Source organism: Balearica regulorum, chromosome 26 (assembly GCF_011004875.1).
Source record: "Balearica regulorum gibbericeps isolate bBalReg1 chromosome 26, bBalReg1.pri, whole genome shotgun sequence".
NCBI classification, from domain to species: Eukaryota; Metazoa; Chordata; class Aves; order Gruiformes; family Gruidae; genus Balearica; species Balearica regulorum.
The window spans coordinates 6,143,202-6,161,614 of NC_046209.1; the positions used below are offsets into that span (position 1 = coordinate 6,143,202).

The 18,413-nt window shown below is 39.6% G+C and overlaps 1 protein-coding gene across 6 annotated transcripts; it reads right to left on the reverse strand.

Moving 5' to 3' along the window:
* Nucleotides 1-732: 732 nt before the first annotated feature.
* SAFB (scaffold attachment factor B) lies at nt 733-18,410 on the reverse strand. Of its 6 annotated transcripts, XM_075736243.1 has the most exons (21): nt 18,011-18,409; nt 17,068-17,155; nt 15,286-15,350; nt 14,919-15,197; nt 13,671-13,733; nt 12,838-12,865; nt 11,384-11,882; nt 10,903-10,946; nt 10,016-10,116; nt 8,695-8,844; nt 8,494-8,594; nt 7,464-7,609; nt 6,574-6,662; nt 5,871-6,007; nt 4,917-5,210; nt 4,247-4,384; nt 3,433-3,472; nt 2,481-2,593; nt 1,589-1,701; nt 1,275-1,341; nt 733-1,055 (listed from the first exon to the last, which is right to left on the reverse strand). In XM_075736243.1, exons 1-21 carry the CDS (start codon nt 18,200-18,202, stop codon nt 929-931), a joined length of 2,874 nt encoding a protein of 957 aa, XP_075592358.1. In that variant the 5' UTR covers nt 18,203-18,409; the 3' UTR covers nt 733-928. The 6 variants fall into 6 exon arrangements, 5 of the variants coding, with proteins under 5 accessions (XP_075592358.1, XP_075592354.1, XP_075592356.1 ...); XM_075736239.1 differs by lacking the exon at nt 1,275-1,341 and having other exon boundaries at nt 18,011-18,410; XM_075736241.1 differs by lacking the exon at nt 14,919-15,197 and having other exon boundaries at nt 18,011-18,365.
* Between the last annotated feature and the right edge of the window lie 3 nt (nt 18,411-18,413).

Sequence of the window (18,413 nt, forward strand, 5' to 3'; positions counted from 1 at the left end):
TGGGGGGGGGGGGGGGGGCGGGGGGGAGGAATAAAAAGGAAAAGCAGCATACTCTGGAGCACAAGGCTTCAGGAGGCAACGTCATGGGAGCAGAGGGGTCCCAAGGGGGAGCAGGGAGATGAAAGAGGGACTAGGGTCCTCCCAGGCCTTGCAGTGGGACAGGGGAGGCACCTGCTGCCCACTCTCCTGGGTCTTGCAGGGGAAAGAGGAATAGACAGACAAAGGTATGGTGGCTGTTCAGCATAGAGAAAGAAGGACCAGGACGTGAGAGCGCGATGCAGAGCAGCAGAGCTAGAAAATGGACAGGCATCTAGACCGAGTTTCACTTTTATATGAACGTAGGACACCTATGTGGTTAAATGGGAACCTAACTATCATGTAAGACATTGGACCAACAGCTTGGGGATTCAGCTATTTTTGGCTTCGAATGGCGGTACTTTCTACTTGTACTCACTTATGGTGTGACAACTGGTGGAGAAATAGATGCGAAAAGACATCGAGCCCTCCTCTCTCTCAAATGCAGATATGGACATACAGATCCACACTATCACAGATTCGTTGCATCCCTTAGAACCTCACAGTATTGAAAGCCTTTTAAGCTTTCCCTTACTGCCTTTTAAGCCCCTCATGAGAGGCATATTGCCAAAGACTCTAGAAACAAGACATTAGTAAGCCATAAACTGATTTTATTATTTTTGAAAAATGGAATGTTTCACCAACAGAAACTTTAAGTGATGTTTGACCAAGAACACGTTTATTACAAAAAAAAGAAACCAAACCAACAAGTTGACATAATATTTGGCTACAATGCAGCAGCAGTCTTGCTTTTTGTAATCACAAATTCAAGGTGACCTTGGTTAATAAAATTCACCACCATTGTCATCTGGCATTAAAAAAAAATATATATATATGTATATATATAGTGCTTTCAGTAGCGGCGGGTAAAACGGGGTTCAGTCGGTCTGTTTGTCCGCTCCTGACCTGCAAACACTCCTTGTATTCCGCTACTCTGCATCACCTGGCTCTGGTTTCCAACTTGCGTAAAGCCTCCGCGCCTAAAAACAAGACCAGAGAAATTGAAATTTGCCCGGAAAAGTTAATGCTACTGTGACTCTGAGAAAAGATGTTTGCTTAGGTTTTTTTCTACTTGCCAATCCATAGTTAAGTAGAAGCTGACAGTATTATTTTTCACAATTGACATGGGAATTTGTTCTTTTATACAGATCAGTCAACTATTATAAAAACATTATAAGCACTCTGACAAAGCTTCTTACCCCGACATCCCTCCTCGATTCATCACATGGCCTGGTCCTGAGTGACCAGGCATGCTTCTATCACCACCTAATTTAAAAAAAAAAAAAAAAAAAAAAAAAGAGAGAGGAAAAAAAAGGAAAAAAAAAAGAAAAAAGGAAGAAAAAAAAAAAGACTTTTGTGTTTTCCTAATAAAAATGCCACCTTGTTCCCAGAATTTTATTTGCTTTCTTGGTAATGCTGTTAAAGCTCCATAGGAATTTTAACTACCGCTAGAAGTTCAGCAGCAGTAATTCATAGAAAAAACCACGATCACACTGGTAAGCAGCAAGTGTACCTTGCCATCTCTCATGATCCCGTCCCATCATTCCTCCATCCACATTTCCCTGCCATGAACGATCTTGATGCCCCTCTAACTTTCGACCATGATCTCCCCAGTCACGTCCATCTCTTAAAAAAATAAAAGAACATCTTCTAGGTGTGTCCCTTATCCATTTAGCAGCATAGGGTAAAGCCAAACACCGTACCCCTACAAAAGTGTATTAAATTGTTAATCAAGCTGTACCTATAGCCACCCAATCATTGCAATAAAAACTGGTCAAAGAGAAACCACGAGAAGCTTCCTGAACAGCGTCCTTCACACAACAAAGCTTGTCTTTTCCTGATCTACAGAGCCATAATTAGTATTGCAATGTACTAAAATACTTAAACATGGAAAAATTCATTGACTGCCATTCCTGTCTGGCATATTTATGTAGAACTGAACATTATGCATCTGGAATATGCCTAGCTTGACTACCTGGTTTAAAGAGAAACTGCTACGATTCCAGATGAGTCTCAGTCCCCCACCCCCACCAATGCAGAGATTCTGACTCTATTTCCTTAGAACCTGACCACTAGCCACAAATTAGACTTTTGTAGGAGTTACTGGAGCATCCGGTACAGGACTGAATCCTGTCTGTAGAAAAGAAAAGTTATTTACAAGAGAAGCACAGTTATGAGTGGAGCTAACTGAGCAGCACTTCTTTACTCACTACAACGCTCCAATTCTCTCGATGCACAGAGGAGCTACATGTGTGAATTCCTTGCTTCTCCAAATGCTCGAAGAAACTATCTGGAGAGAGGATTCACACTTGTCAAACTGCTTCCGCTGTCAACCTTCAAAGGTTCACCGAGCATTAAAATTTTAAGAACCAACAAATCACTTCCCTTATTTCTTATGCACTAACCGGGTTTGTGGAGGTATCCCTCTCCCTTCACTCATTCTTCTGTCAGACCCATAGCCACCCCAACTATCCCGGGAGTGACGATCAGGCCCTCCGTGGCGTTCATCTGGGTAATGCTGGAAGGCAAACGGTACAGAGTTATGCTAAGAATCGACACTGCTTTTCTTTTAGGATTGCAAAAGTTCAGGTCCTCAGAGGTTGCCTTTCTATAAGCTGTCAGAAAATAAAACAGTAGCTGTCTCATTTTTTACTGATTCCATTGTTGCTACTATGCGTGGTTCGCTCTAGGCATTTATTTTGTTTCACAGCACAGATTCCACTCTGCTCGTTGGTTGGAGGCAGCTTTTTTTTTTTGGTAGGGTGTTTTTTTTTGTTTGGTAGGGTGGTTTTATGGCTTACGTTCTGGCTTCAGCTTTTTAATTTTTACATAGAATACCTGCCTACTACTTATCTCTCTTCACAAATGAAAGGTTTTGTGTACCACTGTGGTATTGGTTTTCGCATCTGTTCTTTTACAGTCATCTGCCTTGTTCCATTATGACACCAGTTATTTTCTACAAACCATTTACGTAAATGTCAGAGAAGGGATCCCTTGCCAGCTAAGGATAAGACACTACAGTAACTATCTCTTAATGCACTACAGACACCTAAGATGGTTAACCAGAAAACTTTTATTGCCACATACCAGCCTGAAAAGATGCTATACCATAGCTCCCATCGCTCAGAGGTTTACCCCCAACCCTGATCTGTGGGTACCGCACTAGCAAGCGGATAACTTAATAACTTGCATTCTGCAAGACAGCAAGCAAAATCAGTTGCTGCTTGAACGTTTGCTCAGTTTAAACCCAGTGGCAGTTGTAGTTAAGAACTAGGCAGCATGCACACTGTGTTCTTTCTGCTTTGGTGCCTGTTCGTTTGGCTTTTTAACTGAAGCAGTTATTTGGGTATAACCCACCTGCCCATCTCGATCTGGTATTCCTCTTGAACCGTCTCTTCTGGAACAAAAAAAAGAGAAGTTTCAGTTGAATTGATACAGTAATCATAATTCCAATGTCTGTATGAAATAGCACATGAAATTTCTATATTCATTAGGCTTTAAATCTGAGAATGCAAACCTTTGTTTGGCGGTAAGATTTCAATTCAGTTCTTGTTTCACAGCACAGAAAGAGATCAAAGTAACACCTATTACTGTAATGTGGGTAAGCGAGGCATCATGAGGCATGGTCAGGTACTCGATGGCACGAAGGGAAAATACTGAGTGAACCTACCATTATCAGAAATTAGTTACAAACAAAAGCAAAGTGGTATGGTTTTTGCCAAAGATCCTTTGAGAGCAAAACAGAAGTCTCAATAGCACTACGTACAAAGTATTTTTGCATTCTGTGGAACTAAAAATCTGCATTAGCTAGGTTGCAAAGATGAAAGTAGGGAAAGTTTTAAAGCAATGTGAAATGGCTAAATCTTAGGGTAATGAACAGGGATTCATAAACCAGATTTCCATACATCTCGAGAGAAGCTGTAGGATCTCCCTAGGCATCACAGCAGACTACATTAGAACTTGGCTTATAATCTTCATGCAGTCTCTTTCTGCTATGTCCATAAAGGATGGAAACACAGGATTGCGAGCACGCATAAATTTAGACAAGAGAAATGCACATGGGTCATTTGTTTCGCTCTTCTCTTTTGGTATCCTTCAAGTCATTAGCATGCCACAAAGAGACACCTATTTTCCATAAAGGTATAGGAAGAAGAGACACCGCCTTGCCAACCTGTCCAAACAATGATCTTGGTATCGGCCACGATCCCTGTGGTCAAAGTCGTGGAAGCGGTCTTGACGACTAAATTCAGAATGATACCTATCATCCATTGCCATTCGCTTCGCCTCTGGCCAGTATGGGTCATCACGCCTGCAAATAAAGATCACAATTAGTAATAATCTCAAAACAATCTTCCTTTCCTGATCTCTTGATATCAAACTTCATTCAATCAATTATCCAAACAATTATTTTTGATTTATAATTAAAAACCCTTGTGTGTTAAGCAGACATCGCATTTCAACTTCAGAGGAAGCTAGGTGTATCGACACTATGCAGAAAGCTTAATCTCGGCATGCGCTGACATGAGAAAAGAACGAGTATCTGTTCCCGCTAGCAATCCTGCTTTAGAGTTGATACACACAGTTTCTATTCTCAGTCACTCCTCTTTGGGGAAATAAGAATTTTAACCTGCTGTAATAAAATTGTGCTTACAGGTATACAAGTATGACATTGTCTCTTTCTTAAGAGCAATATTAAAGTGTTAAAAGCAACATGTAAATAGTCTTTCAGTTGCGAGCTCCCACAACTGCTTTAGCAAGAGTAGTCACAATTTACATAGGCTTTAGAATGCTCTATCTGGATGTGGCCGAAGAGTTTGGAATCTCATTGTGGTTATCGTTACCTGCCATCAGGATCATAAGGCCTTCTCATGGCAGATCGCCGTTCTTGTTCATAGCGTAGTTGTTCCTGCTGACGTCGCAGCTCTTCCCTTTCTCGCTGGATTCGTTCCTGTTCTCGTCTCCTTTCCTGCTCTATGTGCATTCTTTCTCTCTCCAATCTCTCCCTCTCCAAGCGCTCTCTGTCAAGACGCTGCCGTTGAAATTCAAGTCGTTCTCGCTCTCTCTGGAGCCTCTGTCTTTCATCCCGCTCATGAATAGCTTGAAGGCGTTGTTCTCGTTCTCGTCTCTCTCTCTCTCTAATTGAAAAAGGTATTTTGTTTTCAATTGAGAAACTGAAGTCTAAGCTTTATTGCTGCTTTGTTTTGGGTAAGGTTTCTTATTTGCTTTCTGCCCCTCCCCCCGAATCTTCTATGTTCTTCCCACTACCTGCTTAAACGTGAACTATCTCTTCTCAACTAAATTGCAGCTGCTGAGTTTAAGAAAAAAAAGAAAGAAGAAAAAGGAGAAAAAAGTCCACGCAGAAGAAAGAAGCAAGGGTAAGCATTCTGCATATATAACACTGTATCTACTCTAAGTCAGCTCTGAAAAAACTTTCATACAGCACAGCATGTCCTAAGACAGAAGTCTTAACACACACAAGTATTTAAAAACTTCCAGGGAAAAGTCAAGTATGGAAATTCAAATCTGACAGAGTGGAACACGAGACCTGAAAGGACCTATAAAAGTTACTATTCAGTAAGTCTCCCGAAAAGCATAGGCTTAGAGAAGATCTATTTCAGTAGTAAAAACCTTCATAATTTGGCATTATGTCTGTGCTATCAATAGATTAGTATGAAATCAGAGACAGTAATGTTGGAGGGCCAGCATAATGCTACTTTGCAGCCTATTCAAGTAAGAGTTAAGGGAAGTAAAACCAAATGCCGTTCAAAGTTTAGTGTGAAACTGGAAAAACTCACCGGCGCCTTTCCGTTTCCCTGATTTCTCGCTCCCTCTGTCTCTGACGTTCACGTTCTCGCTGTTCTTTGATTTTATCGAATGATAAAATATCTTGCTTTTCTTTGCTCTCGGATTTGCGATCCTGGCTTTTTGTACTCTGAGTTAAATCAAAACAATACATTAGCTGAACACAGTGCATTTTTAGCTAAAATTCCTAGGCAAAAGGCCAACCTTCTGCCAACCTGAACAAAACAGACTATCATACCTTCCCAGAGGTAAATAGTGTTGGAATTCCACGGAAAAGTAGATCAGGGAAAACTAATCCGAATTTGACTAGAACTTCTAAAGAGTTTAAAAATATATAAATGCAAGGGGCACATGATCTGACTTGCACTGGTGGCAAATGATACACTGCTTTAAAGGTCATCGGTCACCATACTCCACGCTCTGGGAAACATGTTATCTTACCATTTTCATATTGCAACTCTACTTCTTCAACTAGGACAGCAGCGACAAAAACTATAAACAAGGTGAAGCATAAGCATTTACCTTTGCAGCACCATTAACACCGTAATGCTTTCTAAAAAGTGATAAAAGGATAACTGTTCCCAGTGTGCAAGGCAAAAAAAAAAAAAAAATCCCCAACACAAAACCTTCAACTATATGCACATAAAGCTATTCAACACCTATTTTTGCATAAAAGCTTCTCAAAGTTGTTCTTACCCTCTCTTTTGATGTAGATGTTTTCACACTAATAACTGGTTCTCCTTTAGATTTATCCATTACCACTGTCCTTTCAGTTCCTCGACTGGCTAGAAAACAAAATACATCCAAGAGTAAGTAACATGCAAGACATTAAAAAATTCTTGTGAGATTTAAAACTGTCGATATACTAAGCAGAAAAAGGTATTTTACTGAGGCTTTAAATAACTTATGGAAGAATACATTTATGATTTAAATAGCTTACCAAAATTTGGACAAGTTGGGGATGGGGGCAGTAAAGCTATCACTAAATTACAGTAGTGTTTTCTGGCAGGGGTGACAATTGAAAGAAAGCAAATTTAATTTCATTCTTCTGTCTGCAAAATACATCCCTGCCACAGTTAAAAAACAAAAAACCAAAGAAACGAACCCCATCCACACCCAAAAAAAGCACATAGAACCGCACACTGTGTCAGGTCTAAACTCAGTGACAGTTCCACAAAATTCAGTTTACCATTTTGAGTACTTAAAAGTTCAGTAATTATGAAAACTTTGTTTCTAAGTTACTAGCATTCTAAGTCAGAAAAAAGGTTTTCAAGGTATTTTCTGGTGTTGGTTTTTTGTTCACCAGGAAAACGCCAGTATTACTAAGTACACATCACGGTCTTTTTACTGAATTATCAATCGCATCTATTAAGAACACTGAGGTTTGCAGAAGCTGAAGTCTTCTAATTAGCCACGATTCTGAATGTTTACACTTGTTCTTCCATTTCCTACTTAGCTGATAAAGGGAAATTTTTTGGATGCAAATTAGAAGCTGTTGCAGTCGCTTATATTCTTTGCATCATTTTTTTTTAATGTCTTTGAAACAAGTATCCTTGAAAACATTTCTGAAAGGCAGTTAGAATTACCTGATTTGCTTGCCCTAGATCTGTCAGAGGATCCAGCCTTTTGTTCGTCTTTCTCTTTTCCTTCTTTTTCGTCTTTTCCATCTTTCTCCGATTTCTTAGCATCATCTTTTTTGTCAGTCTTCTCCTCCTTCTTAATACCAACAGACCTATAGGTAAACTATGCTTTAATAGAGAACTTAACAAAAAGTGCTATATAACCACTGTGATCAAGCCAAATATGTGGAAAAAAACCCCACCAACAACCCCAAAACACTTGACACACCACGCCCCCCCCCCCTCGAAAAACCCACTCCCAATACCTTCCATGCTGCCGTGCTGAAGTCAATGCATTATCTGTACACACTATTAAGAGTGGTGACGGATACTAAGCTATAGAAGTAAAGTCTTCTGTTCTGCCTATAAGTAAAGTTGATGCCTAGCATTAGGGGAAGAGGGCCCACCCAGGTAAAGGTCAAGCTCCACCAGAAGAGCTTTTGCAAACAAATACCTTAAACACTTGATGCAAGCAGGCCAGCCTGCCAAAGCATCTCCTTTGCCAAATCTTTTAAAATTTTATGAAACAACAAAAAGTAGTAAAGCACAATGCCTCTTTCAAAAGCAACAGACCACTTGAAAAAACAATATTCAAGTATCACTTGCTAACCATGCGAACAATCTATCAAAGAGACAGACTAAATCCTGGAAATACATCAGTTAAAAGAGCAGACCAAAAGAGAGTCAGATCAGAGGACGAACGCTTCTGATAAAAATAATGGTTTATCTAGAAATTAGTTGATTGGGCATCTCCTGATATAACTGACAAGTTTTGATACTAAACACTGAAGAGCTCCCTATTTCTGAACAGAGGGCCAATTAAGATGCACTTACTGCTGTAGAACATCAATTTCAATTTTTCAAGTATTACTCCTATTTCAGATGCAATATGAAGCAGCAAATTGAAATTTATTACAGTTAATGCTCATTTCGGTCATGTAGCTGTGTTTCAAATGAGTGGTCTTTAAACACAGAAAAATACCAAAAAACACTTTACTTCTCAGATTTGGACTCTGCAGAATGGTGTCTGTCTTTTTCCTTCCTTGTTTCACCTTCCTTTTTGTCTGAAGGCTTTTTCCCAGCTGGTTCATTTTTTGCCTAGAATTTTAGCCAGAAATATTTTTATAATAAGAGACAGGCATTAAACTTGCACACTTTTATTTTCATTTCACTGCCATGGAAATGTCACTTCACTTACCTTTTCCACAGAAATCATTTTTCCATGCAGCTCTGTTCTGTGGAGATGATTAATACACTTAGTGGCTTCTTCAGACGTTGACATCGTAACAAAGCCGTAACAGCGAGCACCAGGACTGCGAGCATTTGTCACTACCTTTGCACCGACCACCTTTGGGAAAAAAATTATTCTTTGTTTGCAGATCTGTCACCAAATAAATTTTAACTTAATCGCTATTTCAGCAGCTCTGTCTACCAGTACCGAGCAGTACAGCGGTACCACACAGTGTAGCACCTATCCACTTTTAACAGGGAGGAAATACGCTCGGCTTGCAACATTCCATTGGCATTCTCAGAAGACAACATTGCTAGGTTCGTTTGACAGGCAGCAAAGGAAAGGTTATCCTTTTAACTTGATGTCTACACTGTTGGACCAGATGTGTTCTAGAAGTGCCTCGCTAAAGACTACTTCACAGAATATGACGTGAACAGCGTTTACACCCAAGCAAACAGCAACACAAACACAGCCGAAAAGGTTCAAATTTAAGATTATTCCACATGTATTCTGAAAAAAGTATAAAACAAACACAAAATTCTATGAAACAGATAAATCTCATTGTGGAACAGATTGTGGATACAGCTCTGCTGAAAAAGAGACTGCCCTAATAACCAGCTCAGAAAATTAATCTTCAAGTTGCTGAGTAAGTCAATAGCTTAGGGAAGACCTATGTATGTGGGGGAGAGTGGGGCTGTAACAATAAAAATTAAAAAAAAAAAAAAAAAAAAAAAAAAAGGCACAAAACCCCCAAACAACCAGAAAACCAAAACAAAATACCAAACCCTACCACTACTTTGTCTTTTCTTACAGAACACCTCTGCTAGTTTCTATCCACAGATGACAATCTCTGACAGTGCAGAGGCACACAGTGACATAAACATTTAATATTACATTCAGAAATATATTAGGAGGAATGGGAGATGGTCACAGAGGAGTTCCCTTCCACAACTTCTGCTCTCATTGCCTAGCTGGCACTGAAGCTCTAAGTAGACTATAGCGCACTAGATGACTACTGACCAGTTCTCCTGTGAAGAATTGCCTCATTTTTACAGCTACCTGCACAGAGGTTCTCTGAAACCTGGATTTCTGCCTGCCCCCCAACCCCCTATTTCAGACAACCTTCCTTATGAAGTATGCTACTGTAGGATACAGAGTTTCAAAAGACCACAAGAATGTTAAGTGCTTAGCCTACCCAGTTATTCATTAGAAAAAATAAGAGCTAAATTTAAGGTCATCCTTTTAAATTGATAAAATGGTTTGTTAAGGTTACATATCCACTACCTACCTTTCCATACTTGCTGAAAAGATTCTTCAAGTCTGTAGCTCTAGTAGAGGATGAAAGTCCACTAACCCACAAATTTCTGCCAGAACCACTACCTGCACGGCCTAGATACAAAAAAGCCAAACATAAAAGACCATGCAGCACAAGAAAGCAACAGTAAAAAAGTAAGCACCCTACAAACCCCACTTTTTTCCTTCATAAACCTCTTCAAATGAAATTTTACTTCTACCTCCTCCAATCACTCTTAAAATCAATAGACACACTGCAGCCTGAAAAAATGAACTTCTGAACTCCATACTTGATGTGCATTTCAATAGTCTTAATGAGTTTTCATCTACACAGTCTTCCCACACTTCAATCGCTTTTATGAGAATTACAAAGTATTAATGCTAATTCACAAGAAACTGATTTTTTAAAAAAAAAGTCAGTTAATAAGGTTACAGAAGTTACACGAACTGAAGTTTACAATTCATGCCTTGAAGGCCTGTGTTACAACTGCATTTAAGGTTCACTGAATTAACAGTCCTCACCAGAATTGCCAGAGTATAAACCTATAGATCTAGGCATCTGTTGAGATTTTTCAGACAAATCCTGGTGTTACCGGTAACTATCACCACTGTCAAAGCTAGGAGGACTCCAGTATAACTATTACAGTGAAGATATACACATGCTTAGGGAATTAACAAGACACAAAAAACTAAGCAATGCAAGAAAGGCAAGTCAAAAAAGCAAGCAGAACTATTACTCCCATTGCTCCTTTTAATGTTGACGTACTACAATTGACTCAGAAGTTATGATTAGATTTGACCCCGTAACATTTTTTTACAAGTCATTTGTACATTAAAAAAAAAACAAACCAAAAAAACCAACCACACAAAAAACCAACATACCTTTCTCATCTTTTATCTTTGTATCTCTGTCCTCCTCAACAGGGCTAAAGACAAAACACCACGTTATTCAACCACTCATATGCAAAAAGAATGTTAATTCTAGATTGTGCACTAAAATTGGATACCTACCAGTAAATTAGTTCTGAAATGAACACTATCTTTGTAAATTTATAGAAGAGTGACAGGAAATATGGGATTCATATCCTTAAACAGACAATTCTGTTTTCCAGATGACAGAAATAACAGTAATTTAAGAAAACAACCTTTGAAGGTTGAGGAAGGAAAGAAATCAAACCCTCTGTGTTTAAAAAAAATTAAAAAATACATCATATCTGCACACGGAGAAATAAAACAGACTCTTTAGGAATAGGCTACAATTTCATCAGTCTCGGTGGCCAATTGAAGGAAACACCTTATTCGCATCACTTAACGACCAATGAAAAAAAGATAGCATCTGGTCTATAACGGAGAAAAAACAAACCTCTTTTTCTGATCACCGCCCTCACTGGCTGAGGACTCTTTAGTAGCAGGGGATTCCTCAGAATTAGCTTTGTCTTCTGTTTTCTTGGCATCTTCTTTGCTATCTTTGGCTTCGGGACCTGCGCCTTTTTCCGCTGTTTCCCCACTAGAGGCTTCCACACCTTGGGAGCGTTTGCTACTCTGATCGCTTAGGGTCTCTACCACTAAAGATTCAGAGTCCGGTTTCTCTTCCTCTATTGTCTGTTCACTTGTCTCCCCTTTCGCTACCACTAAACGCTTTGCTTCCTTCCTTGCCATAGCTTGTGCCGATTTGCTGTCCAAATCTAAAGCATCTTCCTCCAACTGAGCGGCAGCAAGAGCGTCCTCTTCCTCCGCTAGCCTCTTGCCTGGCACCACGTTACTTGCTTCCTGTGCATGCGGCCGCTCCGCTTCGGAAGTTTCTTCGTTAAGTAGTTCAGATTTACAAGTTTCCCCCAAAATGTCGAGTATTTTCTCATTTTCTACGGATTTAACAGGAATAGAATGGCACAAGATTTAATCACCAGGGAAATACAGCAATCACAAATGTGGAACTGGCATGGCTGCCACACTAACACCAAGAGAACTTCTAAGCTACACAGAGATTGGAAAACCCTAGTGTACACAGTGTTAAAAGTACTACGCTAACTGCTGTCTGACAAACTACCGAATCAGCCCTAAAATGTAAACAGGGAAGAAAAATGCCCCCACAGATTTAACAAAAACCTTCTGGCTGATCCTTGATATTCTTCATGAAATCATTCAGCTCTGTTTCTTCTCTAGTTAGCTTCCAGAGTCCGAGATGCTTAACTGAACGTATCAAGGCACTGAGGGTTCAATTTTCAAATTTCTGTGAAATTCTTTTAGCAGACAGTCCAACATGATTGCTGAGTATCTTCTGATGGTGCACAAGTGCGTCTGCAGTCCAGAAAGTGAATAGGTTCTGTAGAAAATTCCTGTGATGACAGTGTTTTCCATCTTCTGAAGTCCAGTCACTCTTTGTGTTCTGTACCAAAGCTCTGTATTACCTATGCTCCTGTATTTATATTCATAGAACTACAGTACAGTGTGATATCACAAGATCTGTTTTCAGAACCTTTACATCTTTAAGGCTCATTCCTTAACTCCACTGTAGGTAACAGTTCTATGGAACCATTACATCACATTAAATACATGTTTTCAAAAAGCGGTTATTCACAGATCTGGTGATATGACTGGGTTTCCAATCTCTATGACCCTGCATGACCTGGATTGTCCACCATAAATATGTACACTACAGTAATGCATTTAAAAACAAACAAACAAACAAAAAACAACCAACCAACCAGGGACACAAAAAGAATTAAATGAAGAATGAAAATGTTTCAACACCCAGGACTTTTTTTTTTTCTTCATTAAAAAATAAAACACAAAACAAACAAAAAAAACCCACAGTACCTGGCTCCAAAGGTAACTCTTCAAATTCCTGTAGTGGAAAAAGATAAAGAGAAATACCACAATTTCATAAGAAGTTAAAATGTTATTCTGAATGACACCTCTCACCCACCCAAGATAGGAGAGAATTTAGGGGAAAAGTTACTATAATTCAGCCTATTTCAGCTTTGAAAATGTTGAATTTTAAACAAATTTCTCACAAGAAGGTTTAACATTACTTTTTAACATCTTTACATTTTATGAAACATGCAAAACCTACAATATTTCTCAAATCCAGACACCTGTTGAACACATGGTACACATTCGCATGAGTAAATAAATCAACAAATGTAAGTAGCACAGAACAAAGCTTATCTTCATGTTAGCCTTCTCTAGATTCGACTTTACAAAGTCTCCTTTCTGAAAACACAATCTATAGAAACACCAGCTTCACCTGGAGCTACAAGTGTCCTTAACCTACCACGAGTGGTCTGGAAACAAAGCCAGTATTTAAGGTATAGATCAGTTTCAACTTTCTTGTCAACATGGGATGCATACACTTTTAATGGAAGTTAAATAGAATGTAGGGCACCGAGTTGGTTTATACAACAGACAAAAGTAATGCAATCTACCACCCAAACTCACTATGATATATATCGTATATCTATGACCTGAGATATATATCTATCTATCTATCTTTGTCCATATGATCAAATTAGAAAGACATTAATTCCTATTCTTTGCAGAATAAGAACGCAGCCACTGTGTACTACCTGTACATATACTGTTTCAGCATACAGTTTATACGGCATATATTATGCCTTTTTGTTTGTAAAGAAAAATTGGTTACCATTTACCTTTATTACGTTTAAATCAGATGAAGAAGCATCTAAACTGTTTCCAACATCTTCAACCTCTACCTTTAAAAAGTAAATGAAGGACATTGTGTTATCTATAAAAGAATGGGATAGCGAATGAAACCTGAATGAGAAATTGAACATTTTATTTTCACTGACTACTGATATTAAACAAATGTATCTGGCATACAAAACAACCAATAAGGCTAAAAAACTGACTAATGACCCCCACACCTCTTCCTGATCCCCACCAACTGCATAAGCTTTCTCATTACCTCTCAAATATGTTGGATGTCTCACAAAAACCTTTTAAGGATGGGGATCCCAACAGCAAACCTCTTACTCTTTCTCTCTTATTTAGCAACAACACAGAGCCAAAAAGTCTATGGGACTCAGTAACTGTTTACTGATACAAGACAACTGCAGGAGCTGACCTGGACTCCAGTAGTTTAGTCACTGAAAAAAAAAAAAAATACTTCCTGGGTATTTCTATTTGACTTGCTGGGGATAGGGGGTGAAGCTTATTTCTGCAACTTTCAGATCTGGGGGAGGAAACCACCCAACTTTAGAATCTTGTGATCCAGACTGATGACACAATGTGCACACACAACAAAGACCTATGCTTCCCTATTAGATGGGGCAGAAATAACCTTCTTCAAATGCTTTGTTGTACATTTCAGGAGATAAACACTTGACTTGGGGGGGGGGAAAATTATCTTCTAGCCCAGATGGACAATGTCATATAAGCAGTGCAACAGCCAGACAAACACAGAAAGCCAACAGAGAAATACTTTCAACAACTGAGTAACTGCAGTAACTACAGTTCTGTCTTAACAGAAAAATAATCTAGACTATAGTTCCCAGAATATTGCTGTTCAGCTGAAGTAAACAAGGCTACAGCATTTGTATGCCTCATGTCCTCCTAAATAAAGGAAATATATGAAAATGGGAATGTAAACATAAGGTGAAGCAGAGAGTTCAAACCATGATTAAAATAAATGCTTTCTGGATTACTATTAATTTGTACAGTCATATGTGTACAAACAACATGTAAGCATTTTAAAATCAAGAATACTATTTCCACAAATGTGTAAAAGAAGAAAAATCAATGATCATGAGAACTGGTAGAGCCCCAAATTGTTTCAAATATACTTTAGCTACTGTTTTGCTATTTAATTAAAAAACAAACAACAAAAAAAAAGAAAAAAGAAAAAAGAATCTGATTCCACACACATAAGAGATGCATACCATCACTACTGGTATTTCTCTTGATTCTTCTTTAATTTCTGAAAATTGTGGGGATGCCTCCAAGTTACCTACAGCATATTCTGTAGGCTGATCTGGAAGTTCTTTCACTTCTGCATCAGCATTTTCTTTACTATCAGACAGTGAGTCAAGAATATTATCAGCACTGTAATCCTCTCCGCAATCTACCACATTGCCATTATCTATTTCAGCTTCATCTAACACACTAATATCCATCATGTCAATATCCTGCAAGTTATCCAAACTTGCTTCAATATCCTCCTGTGAAAAGAAAAAAAGTATATATAATAGTCATTGTAACTTGAAAACGATGCTATCATTATTTTGCTTCAAACACATCCTCACATACCTGTCCATCTCCTGAATCCTCTTCCAGGCCATTATCTTCTACTCCCTCTTCATCTGGTCTACGTCCTAACAACATTATGATCGTTAGAATGAAATAAGGTAACGGTACGTATCCTTCCTTCATCAGAGTTGGTATTCCATTCAGTTTAGTTATCTGCTTTTTCCTTATTTTCCACAACTGAGTGCTTATATACCATCGCAGTTCAGTAACTGACAACCACGCTACAGTCTGAGGTCTGTCACAAGTTCAAGAAGCACCGCTATGCGCTCCCCAGAACATTTGGCTCAGCTGAGACTGCAGTAATTTATTATCTCAACCTTTCATTTCTTTACAGACATTTACTAGAAGGAGGAAAGAAAAAAGCAACCAAACAAAAAACCCAACACAAAACAATGAAAAAAACCTACTCTACCGGTAAGCATTACTGCAGTGCTCAGTCCCCCAGCTGGACACATAATATAGTAACTGACACTACTGAAAACAGTACGCTAGTTTCAGCACCAGATAGTAACTCCTCAAAATTAGAGCTAAGTAGTTGCTTCGTCTTTTATGAATGTTATTTTCCTGAAAAACTACAAGCACATTACAATAAAAAAGGGAAAGGGGTTTCAGACCTAAGAGGAACATCTCGCCTATTTCCATCCCAATGCTAAATGTGCTCTAATGTACATTAGGTATTTTCTGAGACTTGAAAATGAACATGGTTACCAAAGATCTCTCTGCTTTTACCCACAGTTGTGACATTTGTTCCCCTTCCAGTTAAGATTTCACATTTTAGTTTGCAAGCAAATGTAACATCACTCCAAATTGGATGTAAGGACAAAAATCTGAGTCAAACAAATTAGTAAGGCAAAACATTTGAGCTTCATCTCACATATTTACATTTTGTGTAAATCAAAATTACTAATTTAATTAAAATCCTTCATCTAAATTAGTTATTCTGCTCTAATTCAAAAGTAAGTTTCAACATTATTTGATTACAAAATAAAATCAAAGTGTGGTAATTAACTATAGAAAAATAGATTATTTTTTTAAAATAAGGATTATGTAAGACTGTCTCACCATTAGAAAAATAATGCATAGAGAAAGCTTTAAAACATATCCAATTTCAGATATTGATTAAAAACTAGTCTTCTGGGAAGAAAAACAAGACTACTATTAGCTATGAAGCATAACACAATACAGATGTTACTTTGAATTTGCTAGAAACTCTGTATTTCTACCTCAAAAAAAACTTCTCTTATATTTCTCAAAAGTAAAGGTACAGTCAGCTTAAAAAACCAACTATCTATCTTAAAAATGCTGACACTGCTTCAGCATTACTTAGCAATACCTGCTACAAATTTCAGGGAACTCTGAAAACAAACCAACAGATCCTTCGAGTGAACCAATTCCTGTCTTACTAAATTCCATGAAGTTCTGTGAATAAATGACTGGTAAGTTTAATACCATACCACACATCCCTAGAAACCCGAGTACGAATGTGGGGAAGAGTACCAGTAACTTCGGCATTAAAGGTCCGAACCAAGGAACAGAATATTCAACTGTGTTTAATTTCTTCCAGAGAATCAGTTCTACCCAAATCTGGCTCAGGCAAGTAACATTAGCTATAGCTTTGGGACTGCAAAACATTCAGCAACAGTGCCAAAATTAAACTAAACACTTTTCCAAAAGGAAAAGCAGACTTCAGAAAAAAAGATCAGCAAGGTTACATTTCAGAAGTAAAAGTTGCTAGAAAACCCAAGGGGGGTAGGGTGGAGATCCTCTCTAACTGCCCTGTACCTTTGCTGCTTCTTTTTGGAGTTTTCTTCATGATATTTTCTGAAACCACGGGAATTTCATCAGGATTCCCCCCTTCCTCCTCAATAGCCTATTAAGGGGAAAAGATAAAGATAGATATCAAGACAAACATAAAACCTATATTTGTGCATTTCTGTTGAATTTAAGAGCTGGACTCCAGAGGCAGAAAAATACCAAAACAAGAACCAGATCAAAGCAACAAGCACACAGGTAACAGTAATATGTTGGTGTAAAGCAACATATTCTGCAAAGCAGTCAGCTGCATAACCTATAGACAAAAAAAAGAAAGTCAATCCTACAGCATTTGCAACAGTACACAGATACCCGAGGCGTTGTGACAGATAAGAACCTCGGCTCTAGGAGACAGCAAACATCAGTTCAATGAAGATGGTCCACATGCCGCTAACGTGGCAAATGTTCTGATGAGGATAGAGCGTACGTGCTACCAGCTAGAAAGCCAGAAAAAAACCCACCCAACCAACCAACCAAAAAAACCAGTACACAGCAAAAAGCCCAGCAGACAGCGTATAAAACTGTAAATCTTGGAGATCAATGCACGGTGGAAAGCCCAGCGATGCACTTGAGCCGACTGCAACGGCAGACACACTGTGCTGTGCGGGTCTAGGAAATCAGACGGAAGGTCGTTGCGTAGATGGAAGCGCCAGGCTCGCACACGTACACCCCACCGCTACTACGAGACCGGCGGTCTCAGGGGCGAGCCTGGGACGGCCCAGTACGAGGCCACGCTCGCCACGCACGGAACGCTCGCACTGGGACTTGCGGGCTCCACGGAACCAGCCCCAGAGGCCGGCGCACCACCCCCTGCTCCCCGCAGCCCCGCTCCAGGGCCGTTCGGCGTCATTCTCCTCAGCAGTGCCTGGCGGGCTGGGGTCGCGCATGCGCCGGCTACACCGCCCCTGCTCACCTTCCTGAGTCGCTCCATGAGGACGCTCTTGTTGCCACCGCTGTCCAAATTGCGGCGCTTGAGTTCAGCCCGCAAGTCTATGACGCGCAGCTCGCTCAGCCGCCGCCGGTTTTCAGACTCCGAACAGGAGGCTCCAGACCCACTCAGGGACGCTGATTCTCCCTGCCCGGCCGCTGACTGACTCTCCGCCATGGGGCCGTTGTTTCTACTCCCACGCACGGAGCAAAGCAGGATAAAAACAACGGCGAAAAGCCGCAGTTGCAGCACAAAATGGTGGCAAAACCGAGACGCACTGAAGAGAAAAGGGGAGGGAAGGAAAGGAACCACAGCCCGCACGCGCGTTGACCTGAGGGCCCGGACGGGTTGCGCGCATGCGCAGAAGAACCTCCCCGCTCTGAAGCCC